The sequence below is a fragment of the Alnus glutinosa genome, chromosome 10 (assembly GCF_958979055.1).
Source record: "Alnus glutinosa chromosome 10, dhAlnGlut1.1, whole genome shotgun sequence".
Classification (NCBI taxonomy): Eukaryota; Viridiplantae; Streptophyta; class Magnoliopsida; order Fagales; family Betulaceae; genus Alnus; species Alnus glutinosa.
Genome location: NC_084895.1, coordinates 24,623,946 through 24,636,002, shown reverse-complemented (window position 1 = coordinate 24,636,002; position 12,057 = coordinate 24,623,946). Strand labels below are relative to the sequence as shown.

The 12,057-nt window shown below is 37.2% G+C and overlaps 1 protein-coding gene across 2 annotated transcripts; it reads right to left on the bottom strand.

Annotated features, from left to right (window-relative positions):
• Positions 1-724: 724 nt before the first annotated feature.
• On the bottom strand, positions 725-9,401 carry LOC133879942 (retinoblastoma-related protein). 2 transcript variants are annotated; one of them, XM_062318766.1, is made up of 19 exons: positions 9,145-9,401; positions 8,353-8,524; positions 8,099-8,203; positions 7,860-8,005; positions 7,641-7,737; positions 7,466-7,512; positions 6,207-6,405; positions 5,786-5,852; positions 5,394-5,573; positions 5,089-5,282; positions 4,087-4,963; positions 3,581-3,743; positions 3,355-3,427; positions 2,801-2,977; positions 2,593-2,712; positions 2,375-2,519; positions 2,142-2,254; positions 1,214-1,329; positions 725-1,100 (listed from the first exon to the last, which is right to left on the bottom strand). In XM_062318766.1, exons 2-19 carry the CDS (start codon positions 8,449-8,451, stop codon positions 950-952), a joined length of 3,069 nt encoding a protein of 1,022 aa, XP_062174750.1. In that variant the 5' UTR covers positions 8,452-8,524; positions 9,145-9,401; the 3' UTR covers positions 725-949. The 2 variants fall into 2 exon arrangements, with proteins under 2 accessions (XP_062174750.1, XP_062174751.1); XM_062318767.1 differs by having other exon boundaries at positions 7,860-8,002; positions 9,145-9,400.
• Positions 9,402-12,057: the final 2,656 nt, after the last annotated feature.

Sequence of the window (12,057 nt, the reverse complement as noted above, 5' to 3'; positions counted from 1 at the left end):
AAGGCCAACAAGAAGACAAAAATGGCCTCAGTTTTTTTTCAATACAACATAAATACCCCTATAAATTTAAAAAAAAAAAAAAAAAATGCAAATTGATGCAATCTTTAGTTTGAGAGGGCATTGCAAATTGAGCGGATAAGTGATTGGACAGCTCAATTTTTATTTGGTCAGATAGGTCTCATAAATAGTCTTTCACAATCACCTACCCGAATCGTTAATAATTCTTGTAGACGATCTTAATCCCATGTTAGGATAGCACATAAAATAAACACACAAATTTTTGCTCCCACACTTGTTGCTTCAATTTCTCTAAGGGATCCTCCACCTGAAGCAAAATTGTAGGCAGTAAATCTTGTTTCCTTAAGATGATTATTGCCTGTGTTTACTTTTAACACGATGTAAATAAAGTGTAGGCAGTAAATCTTGTCTATAAACTTTTAACCTATTGCCTAAGGAAGTAAATCTTGCTCCCTTAAGCAAAATTGTAGGTAGTAAATGTTGGAGATTTAGGCAACTTGAGAAGATAACAAAAGACGCTGTTTTAACTAAAAAGTTCTTCATAAATGAAAATCGTGAAGTGAAAACTGAGACCAACCACAGAAAAAGAAGTCATATTATTCCAACCAAAGAGAGAGTCCATCCAGGCCAGGATTACCGTGTGAGCATCCCTTGATAATTAACTTGGAGTAAATGACTAAAGATCAACAATGACTTAAAACTACAATAAGCAGAAAGCAAATTTTATTAGATTAGTGAATCAGAGCCAACTACATTTTTCCGAGCTACGTACCTAACTTACATAAGCACACGGGGATTTGTGGCGGCATTCTAGACTAAAACAACCGCCCGTACAAGACCCCTTGTCACAAACTTAACAAGTATATATTTAAATATGTGGAGAATGAGAGAATAATTAGAATTTACATGCAGGAACACTGTGCCCATGGAATTAGGAGTCAGGTTGCTCAGATTTCACTTGTGCACCTGATGAGGATGCACAAGTCCCATTTTGAAGGTAGAGGCTATTGGCCACCATAGAATCACTAACCAAGCCAACATCAACATCGTCGAAGTTTAAGGTGCCTCTGACCTTTCGGGTACTGAAGAAAAGAAAATACGGATGAGAAAATAGTTGATATAGCACAAAAAGGGGAAAAGGAAAAAGAAAAAAGGCTCAAACCTAAGAAGTTGAAGGCATATAGAAAAAGCATACCCATTCAATCGGTTATTGATGGCACTCAGGTCTTTTGAAGGGCTCTGATATGCATGAGTACTCTCTCCAACACAAGCATAGTAGCTTTTTGAGCTATGCGAGATTAAAGCATCCATCTGCAGATGAAATTCAAATTTTAATCTCAAAATAAGGAACTGCTAAGTCCAAGGATGCATAGCTACTAATAAGAACAAAGCCCATCAGCAATTCAACTTATTTTGATCTCAAGTTTATGCATTGAGATCAGTCACTACATCATTATAATCATAATCCTTTTTGGGTAAGAATCATCATCACAATCACAAAAAGGAAGTTGGAGATCATATTGACCCAAAAGAAATAAGTGAAGTCATCCCTGTTAGCATCAGAAAGTCGCATGCAAAGAACACTGAAGGTCAAATAAAATGAGGCCTAATTGACCATGGTCTATATAGCTTAAGAGAAAGTAACACGGTCTTCTTTAAATGGGGATATGCAGGGCTACAGAAACAACCATGTTCCTGAATGATTCACAATTACTTATGGCCTACCCCTGAAAGAAACCATACTCTCTTTCCGAGGGGACAACAATGAAACAGGGAAACCTCAAGAGGGCCCAATCCAGGATACCGCATGCACTACCAAAACAACATTTCACATAACAGATACAGACAACTCCAGGACCTAAGCATATATGGTCGGGGAAAGGGCAGTATAAGAGTAATGCTCATTTCTTGACACAGTAAAAATTGATCAAGGATCAATAATTTGAAAGTAAATTATAACCTTTGATGCCACTGAGGGTCACAAGGCAGCAACATGAAGAATAATTACTCTCGTCATATGCTTTTTGTCCTTTGCTATAGTAGGCTTGTTAACATGTGAGGTTGACTAATTTGACAAAGGAGCAAAGTTTCCAAATACGAACACTAAAGAAATAGACAAGTACCTTAGATGATCTCAACGGAGAGACGTATACATTGTGTGCTGCTGATACTTTCTTCGGGGACATATCGGGGAGACTTGGAAAATGAGATATTTTAGGTGATCCAGGACATTGAGCTAACCAGCCCGGAAAGACAAAAGAAGCATATCAGGAAATGGCTAGCAGGATGGCAATTGCAAAGGACACCAAATAGAATGGGCATGACGATTACATATAAACTTGAAACAATAGCATACCATCATTATAATTGCTGACTTCAGGAACTCGGTTAGTTTTTGCAGTTGTTCCAGCAGGGCCGAGCTCAACCAGCAGAGGCTTTACAGCAGGAATAAATATTGAGTTGTAAAATGTAATGATATCAACATGTTCCTGTGCTGTTCTCTGTTTCCAAAACATTCAGAGGGTTAAAACTTATCTAGAAAACCGACAGTTAAATAGAGAATAGGCAACATACTCCATTGCGCCGTGCTGATGGCCAATCAACAAACACACTGCGGAAAACTTGTGGCTTACATTGTGGTTGCTTCCTATAATTGAAAATTATTTCCCTAAAGGTCAGGGTTAGTTGAGATATCTGCAGGCCAGAACATAGCAAGAGTAAGAAAAAAAAGAAAATGATTGAAAAGCAGCCCCAAAACCCTCAGAAGTTGATAATAGCAAACCTTTGCAACCCCATAGAAACAACAAAGGATGATTTGGTCAATGTGGCGGTTAAAAAATAGAGACGTCCGCTGACTTAGTATTTGTTGAAAAAGACAGTAGACATTCTCCCTAATCTCCTGAGATAGTTGTAGCCTTTCAACCATACCATTGATTCTGACAGCAGCCAACTTAGTAATCTAGGAAGCAAAAGTACATGATACGTACTGTTAATGAAACTAAAAAGACAAACTACAGCTGAGAAATTGATTCTTAACTAAATACAGCAAGTGAAGTAATGTGGCAATTTCACCATAAGTACGACTCATGACAGGAACAGATGTTTACTGTTTTACTTCATTTGTTCAATTATAAAAATGATACACTTTTAAACAGACAGCACAATTGCACAAAAGCATTACAGGATACATCCGCTTTTAGAATGTCTCTACAAAGGACAGGGAGACAAATTGCCTCCAAAACCTTAGACATGTCCTTGATACACCCAACAGGAAAGTTCTCTTAGACCCTTGAGTTAGTATAAAGTGACAATTTTCATCATAAGTGTGTATAATACCTTGGTAAAGAATATATTGATTCCAGTTTCTGCACACGTCTCTCCTCCACCACCCGGATTTGGCCGAGTTGGACTGCACACATGAATATCAAATGCAGAACCCTAGTTATAGAATAGCCATAGAAATAAACTGATGCAAAAGCCAAAAAAGTACATTCAACACTTCCTGCAACAAAAAACAAAATGATTCACCACACTTCCTGCCCAGGTCTGCATAAAATAGTACCTAGCAAACGCAGACTGCAAAGGAGGTGGCAGCAGCTTTGATTTAAGGTTACTGAAGGCCAGGTGGCGATCCTTGACTGGTGATGCAAATGAATTCCTCTCTACTAATACACTTCGATAATCTGTGCAGAGTCTCTTTGGAGACCTGATATCCCCATTCTGACCTGAATAATAATAATAATAATATTAGTAATAATACAGTATATATGTTAATTAAATTAAAATAATATTTTATTTAAACAAAATAAAGCTATTCCAACTACTTCTATAAATGTCCCCACATGCCTTAGCTTGGAAGTAAGGCATAAACATTATGGACCGATGCCAAGAGTTCAAAACTAAATTTGCAACTACTTTCCACACTCCATAATGAGCTACCATGGGTTTAACAATCCATTCATAGTACACCTTTTTTATGTCTGGGAACTTATGCATTGCATATAATGATTTATGTAATTTTGAGCAGCCAATGATAAAAGTTTTAGACAAAAGCAACTAAACCACTACCTGGTGAAGTCTCATGCTTCTGCAAAGAAGGCACGGGGGGCACCCCTCCACAAGAAAATTTAATGTGCGAGGCAATTGCATCTAAAGAAGGCATTGGTTCTGCCAGTAATCCAAGACGAGTTATTTCTGCAGAGAGAGTAGGCCTTGCAACTATCAAAGAATTGTACATAGAGGAACCCTTTTCCCATACCATGCTCTCCAACAGTCGTTCTTCCAATGAATTCAGATGTCGCCTCAATTCTCTCGGGAGGGATTCCTCATGTCTAATGAAACTCTCTATGACCTTGCTAAGATCAAAAGCTGTAATGCCAGTCCTCTCCAACACTGCGGGAAACAACATTGTGACAGTCTTATGTGTTGCCAGAACTAGTTCAGCAGAACAGGCAAGCATACATCTGTGGAACCTCTCATTAGTTAACAAAGAGGTCAAATTAGTTGCATGCAATATTTGGGCCTCCGCTCTACACATTGCTTCCAATACCCTATAATATAACTTGAGTGCTTCAAGTTTTCGTTGTTCTGCCCAGATGTTGTCCTTGAGGTTTGCATTTTGCAAATTTCCAGTCACACAACGTTCTCCAAGACCGCTATTTGGAAATATAGCCTGCAATATTATATGTGCCCTGCATATTACATCATCAGTTACATCCCTATCACATGATGCCAGGAAACGCTCCAGCTCTGCTGAGGGTTTTGATGGAAGTGGAGAAATGACAGTCCGAAGCCACTTTGCAGTTGTCATTGCTGTGCTTACAGGTGTAGCTGCCACCTTTGAATTAGAACCAAGAATTCCATTTGCATGAGATACCGGAGAGCGCTGGGGAGAGAGTGGACTTGTAATTGTCTTAGCTGGTGATGCTATTGAATCAAATTTCCTCTGTAGAAAACAGAAGAAATATCAGTATTGAACTATTTTTCCTCTAAACGGAAATAGAAACAGTAACAAATATATGCACAACCGCATTAAATTTAAATAACGTATATTGTCCATTGAAAACATACCTTGACACCACTTATGTTCACAGCACCTCCAGACAAGCTTTCTGAACCAAGTATGCTGTCCTCATCATTAATGAACACCCTTTCATCCAGTTCTCCCTTGCTACGAATTGCATCACCATAATCCTTTTCCAAAATATCTAAACTGGATGACAATGATGAGTCCTCCAGTAGATCTTCAAAATATGTCAAACCATCTGCATGAGCATCAGAATTTCAGAAGTGTAACTAAATGAACCTATAAACCCTAAATTACAAAATCCATAGCTATAAACATATATGTTATATGTAGGAAAATTTTCAATAACCTGTATCGATGTTCTCCATGTTTTCACCTCTACACTCAGATGCTGGACGTGGTGTTTTCTTTAAAATATCTGCTATTAAAGTATTGGCCTTTTCCATTGTTTTCCTCAACTCATCTTCCGAGGTATTATGAATGTTGCAAAGTGATGCAAGGATGTCCACGCCTTTCCCTTCTTTCATAACTGAACCATAAATTAATAAAATCAGCGCAGAATGAAGGCCAAAATCTGACCCCTTCCCATAAACTTTAAAAAGGAATAAGAAGGGATCAAATAGCAAAAGGCAATGAATAATTGAAAAAAAAAAAAAAAGGGTACCTCCCATCCCCTGGAAGAAGAAGAAGAAGAAGAAGAAATAATCTATTAAAATCTCGAAAATAGTAAAAGAAATTTACCAAAGCATCGAGAATCATGGATCTTGAAATTTCTGAAGCGAACAGGAACATGAATAATTAAGATAGCCTGTCACAGATTTCAATAAGCAGTAAGAAAACATTATTATTGAAAATGTTCTCTTTATTACCGTGCAATAATGTTTGTTCTCATTACTACTACACAATTTTCTAAAAGTACAAAGGAAAAAATGTAACCGAAAGAACATTATCAATGCGGTGAAATAGTCAATGCATAATGCATGATATATAAATTCTAAGTTTTCAGTTTTTCAGTTCATTCTACAAATTCTACACTTGCCACAACAATCAATCCTATTCATTTAAAAAAGATGAAAAGCACAATATGATATACCCCTTACCAGACCACCACCCCAGTACTTCATTAAGCAATGGAATTGAGTAATGCAGGAATGTGACTCACCAATATGGAAACCAAACCATTCGTGCAAGTAACCAAGTCCATAAAACGGCTGAATGCATGTACACGGAGTGCCAAAAACAGCAACCATCCAAACCGATGGTAGTCCGAGACATATCCAGATGCAGTAGCAACAGCCGACTGATTATCAATTTTTGCATCACTTGTCAAGAAGAACTCCCGGTATGCACGTAAGTAGTACCTTGTACCATTAATGTATAAGATAGTGATGTCATTTATGTAAAAACTAGAAAAATAATCAAGAGAGAAAGTAATGTAGAATGCAGTTGCTTACAGCAACATAAGAAAGTTTCACCATATACACAATGAAAATTCAAATGTGACATCAGAATCATATGATAAACAATCTGAACTATAATCTACATTCTATTTAGTCTAAAATATAGTCTACAAATGCAGATTTCCCTTGCTTGAACAGCATTAATATAGCCTTTTTCCATTGAATCACATTAAGAATAAAACACCACAACTAAAGAGCTATCTAGTCCCCCTCCAAAGAATGACTAGAGCCTTCATAATAACAACCGGTCTTCACCACCCCGAATTTACCTCGGATAGATTTTAGTAATCTATGACACATTGACTAGGAGTGACACAGATATTTTGATATGGATAAGAAAAAAATCCCATCACTGAACTGAAAATATACCATTCAACAAGCTCACATGGTAGAGCAAGATTATACCACCAACCCTAAATTTTGCAAGAAATTTTGAATTATAATACGAATCAAAAACTATAACTAGAGCTATCTAGTTCCCTCCACAGTATTAGATAAAGTCCCCCACCCCCAATAAATATATATATATTAACCATAGTAAGAATATTCTCTCTTAATTTTTGAGTAAACAATTGATGGAAAAAATTGCAAGCTTTGCCGATCCAATCAACACTATATCAAAGCCAACACTGTCTTCGTATATCAAATTAGGAACCACCATGTAGCAGCCACCAACCTACACAACCTACTACCACTTCATCACCATTTTGCTAACCCAACCACAACGGCAGACCATGACGCTATTATCAGTGCATACTACCACTTCCATCAAAAACATTCTTATATATACATATACACTATCACTATTTCAACGCGCACATTTTTTTTTCCCCTTAAAACAAGATTACGTAAAGTACTCGGTGGAAGTTACCATTTGTTTTTCCTCAAATAGTTGATAATGCATCAGATACTAAAGACATCATTAAAATATATATATATATATGAAAGATAGGATACCCACTTGCTAAGAAGACTCAGGTGCACAAAATTGGCCTGCAACTCCTTCGCCTGATTGAAGAACAATGAATGCAAAACCATGAAAAAAAAGCTCAAATAAAAAAACAAAACTGAACAGAAATAGACACATATCAACACAGCCCTCTTAAAATATAAACATAATTCTGTCACATTAATACCTCAAGTCTGTTCTCCCAATCTGCACCATATAGATCACTCAAAATTGGACCAGCCTTAACAAGAAACTGTGGAAGCTCCTTGAAGAACTCCACAAGGCTGCAAAACACAAAATAAGATGACAACAATAAACAAAAAAAGAAAGAAAGCAATCAATCACCGGCAAAAAATAAAAAAAAATAAAAAAGGGAAAAAGGAAATCTGCAAGACTGAAAACATACTTCAGCTTTGCAACTCTCAATATCTGGTTCAAGGTAACCCCATTATCATCAGACACTTGCTGCTCACTATCTCCATTTTTCTCACTTAGCCTTTTCACAGAATAGAGAACAAACGCAAACCAAAACCTTACCGCTTCATCAGCCTGCTACAGACATGCACCATTTGGTTAGCTCACATAACAGCCTTTCTTTCTCCCTATTTCCACATGAACAGGAGAAAAGAGAGCAACAAAATGTACCACTCCATTTCCAATAGCCGAAATATTTGTCAGTAGAAGGTGTTTTGTATCATTGAACAGCTTCATAGCTTTTGAACAAGTGTTCTCATCCAATGACAATCCATTCTGTCATCAAAACCCACATTTAATTCACACAAACTCGTCTTTTGAAAAATAAGACAAACCAAAAATGTGCATTAGATCTAGGAACAATTCCAAAAATTTAAATAACATTGATCATAAGGAGCAAAAGGATAAAAAAAAAAAAACAAAACCTTGCAGAACTCGGCGAATCGAGCTTCAGGCGAGTCCACATTGCTGCTACCGAGATGCAAATTGTCGGTTGTTGCATCCATAGAATTAGCATCTTCCATCTTCTCCAATGAAGATGGACTCCTCCAAACCCTAGGCGATCCAATCTAAGCCAATGCTGCAGTAAAATCAAACCTGAAAAACAAAGAATTCCGTTTACAATTGCCGCAAACTTGGAATTTTCTAACACAATATTACATTTCTTGAATCAATCTGAACCCCAAAACCCTGAAACTCAAACTCACAAAGCAATTTCTAAAGAAACAACTAAGGTACGGTTGAATTAGCATATAGAAAGCACTTTTCTTTGCTTTCTTGAATCAATCTGAACCCCAAAACCCTGAAACTCAAACTCATAAGGCAATTTCTAAAGAAACAACTAAGGTACGGTTGAATTAGCATATAGAACGCACTTTTCTTTGCTTTCTTGATTCAATCTGAACCCCAAAACCCCGAAACTCCAACTCACAAAACAATTACTAAAAAAAAACTAGGGTACAGTTGAATGAGCATATAGAAAGCACCTTTCTTTGCTTTCTCCAACCAAGACAACAACAACAAAAATCTTGCTTCCAAATTATTAAAAAAAAAAAAAAAAAAAAAACACTATTAGGGCATGATTTCTTCAAATAATTCACATTAACATGCAATTAGCTTAGCGAACACTGACAAAAACCAAACTGATATCTCAAAAACACTGAAAAAATAAATTAAGTACAGATTGAAAAATAAAAAGAACAAAGAAAAAAGCTTACAACTTTTGTTAGATCTCTCTTCCTGATCTCTCCACAATAACCCTACAGATCCAGCCAAGAAGAAACCCCGCGAAACGACGGCGCTTTCGTCAGATCGAAAACGAAATCGCAGAGACTTTTTGAGCTCTCAACCCTACGTTTCTCTCTTTCTCTCTCTCTCACACTCTTCTATTGGGACTCTCTTTTTGGGGGAAACCCTCCGTGTGGTCGCGCGGTCGCGCGGGAAAAACAGCATGGGCATGGGCATGGTAACCATCATCATATCCATGCCGGACGCATATACATGCATGGAGGGCCAATGGGAGCGCGACACGTCGTGGAGGTTAGGTTCTTTTTTTACCGCCAAAATCTCCTGCCGTTACGGGGTTCGCGGATACGATGCCGGAATCCGGATGACTTAATGCCGGTTAACGGTACACTGACGGAAGGCCGTCAACCTCTTTAGGCCTCGGAAAATGCAAATTGGGCCCAGCCCGCACGTGTGTGAGAGAGAGCGTGGGCCCCACTGGGTTGGTGTCTTTATCTGCTGCCATTTGTCGTTTTGTTCGGTGGTGCAAGGAGTTGTGATATGGTGAGGGCACCTGCGTTGTTCTATTATGAACCCCATGCTTATTATCTTAAATATAATATATCTAATACCATCATCAAACTGTTTCGGAGATTTTGAAGATTAAGATTCGATCTTCTTCTAAAGCTCTTCTTTGGACTCCTTCTTCGGGTGTTTTCTCTACTAAGTCGGCTCACCACTTTTTATCTTCTCATAAGACTTCGCTTATTTCCCCTTTATCGAAGTCTTGTTAGGAACTTCTCTAGAAGTTAAAACTCAACCACCGGCTTCGTCTTTTTCTCTGAAAAATAGTTTGGAATATTATTCCCACCAAGGAGCGTATATCTTCGGCAATCCATTCCTCCTTCTCTAATGCTACGTGTTCCCTGTGTTCTTCTTCCACAGATTCTCTAGTTCACCTTTTTTTCTCGTCCCATAACTCAGGTGGTCTGGAGTAATTCTTTCTGGCCTATGGATATTCAAGCTTTGCGTATCTCCTTTACGGTTGATTGGTTACAGGTTATTCTCCATCTACAGGCTATTGGTATCCCTACTACTAATTCTCGCTTTTTCCAAATCTTTGCAGCGGTTGCCTGTGATCAAATTTGGTATGCTATGAATAAAGCGCATCATGAAAATATGGTTCCAAATGCTGTCTATTTCTGACAAAATTAATCGTATCTCCACTGAACACAACATGGCTTGGAGCTCAAAGGATTCTCTTTTCTCTCCAATTTGGAGTAAGCCCACTACTTCTACTAATTAAATGTTTTGCCCAAATTAGTCCACCTTGTTCGGCTATTTATGGTGAAGCCTCTGCGGCTTTCCTTGCAGCTCAACTGTCTTTGTCCCTTAAGCTTCCTTCTGTGATCTTTGAAGGTGATTCTCTTATGGTTACTCTAGCCATTAATAATCCCTCTATTACGCAGGATTAGCGAATTTCTTCAATTATCTTGGATTTCTTATCCACCATTCCATCTGCAACTAGCTGGTCAACTAGTCGTATCAACCAAAGTGCAAACTTCTGTACTCATCATGTGGCAAATTGAGCTGCAACTAGATTTATTTATAGCTGCATTCTCATTCCTTCCTGTTTTCCGATTTCCTTTCCACCCTATTTATGAAAGAAATATTCTGCATCTTTCTTTGTTCCTTCAACTTTGGAGTTTATTTCTGGTTGTACTTATAAAAAAAATAAAAAATAAAAAATAATAATAATAATAATAACAATATCATCATCATACACAATTTTTAGAATATTGTATTGCGTACAATATTTCAAATCTCGATTATTTTTAAATAATTACTATTTTATCATATCAATTGAACAATTTCAATCTTTATTATTTTCTACTACATTTTATAGAGATATGTAACAACCATTAGATCCGTAGGACTCACATGTGTGTCATTGTGGGTTCTACAGATCCAATGGTTAATTTAAAAAATAGATATAAAATAATCATTTATCAATTTTATCAATAGTAAATGCTGACGTAATAAAATCTTGAAGTAATGCTAGACCTATAATTGATTTATAACTCTTTTGCAATTTGCTAACATGTATTAACGTGTGATTAGAAGGTGGCATTGTTGGGTCAGTCACTTCAAAACAAATTTTAACACTCTCCAATTATCTATTGATACATGTGAGTAAATTGTAAAGGAGTTTTAGATTATGAGTAATGCTATGGACTATTATTTGATTAGCTGTTTATTTTCTCAAAGTTTATGTTGCTTTTTAAAATTGAATCGGGATCCTCTCAAATTATTTGACTTCAAAACAAATTTTAACACTCTCCAATTATCTATTTATACGTGTGAGTAAATTGTAAAGGAGTTTTGTATTATGAGTAACGCTATGGATCATTATTTTATCAGCTGATTATTTTCTCAAAGTTTATGTTGCTTTTAAAATCGAATCGGGATTCTCTCAAATTATTTGTCCGAATTTTAAAGAATTCGAACAGGTGATTGTGAGAGACCATTTATGAGACCCGCCTGATCAGATAAGTGGTTGGACAGCCAATTTGGTAATGTGGGTCTCATAAGTGGTCTCTCACAATTACCTACCAAAATTTTATAAAATTCAAACAAATAATTTGAGAATATCATAATCCTTAAAATCATAATCTTTTTTATCTTTTCGTAGTTGATGTGACTTTTAAAATAATCATTAAACAAAAAACCCAGAGAGAGAGAGAGAGCTTGAGCTTTGTTGTCCGGGGCAGGGAGGCTTCACGCCGCCCTCCTCCCGGAGTTGGTTTCCCCCTAGCCTCTACAAGGCTAGGGTGGCTGTTTTTTGGCCTTCCCTGGTGTGTACCAATGGAAGCTAGGAGTCTCCCAGCCTCTAGGGCTGTGGAGTT

Coding starts and splice junctions, on each gene's coding strand:
- LOC133879942 (XM_062318766.1), bottom strand. CDS start 8,451: ATGGAAGATGCTAATTCTATGGATGCAACAACCGACAATTTGCATCTC. Junction 8,204..8,352: donor GATTCGCCGAGTTCTGCAAG/GTTTTGTTTTTT, acceptor TTTTGATGACAG/AATGGATTGTCATTGGATGA. Junction 5,574..5,785: donor CCATGATTCTCGATGCTTTG/GTAAATTTCTTT, acceptor TTTATGGTTCAG/TTATGAAAGAAGGGAAAGGC.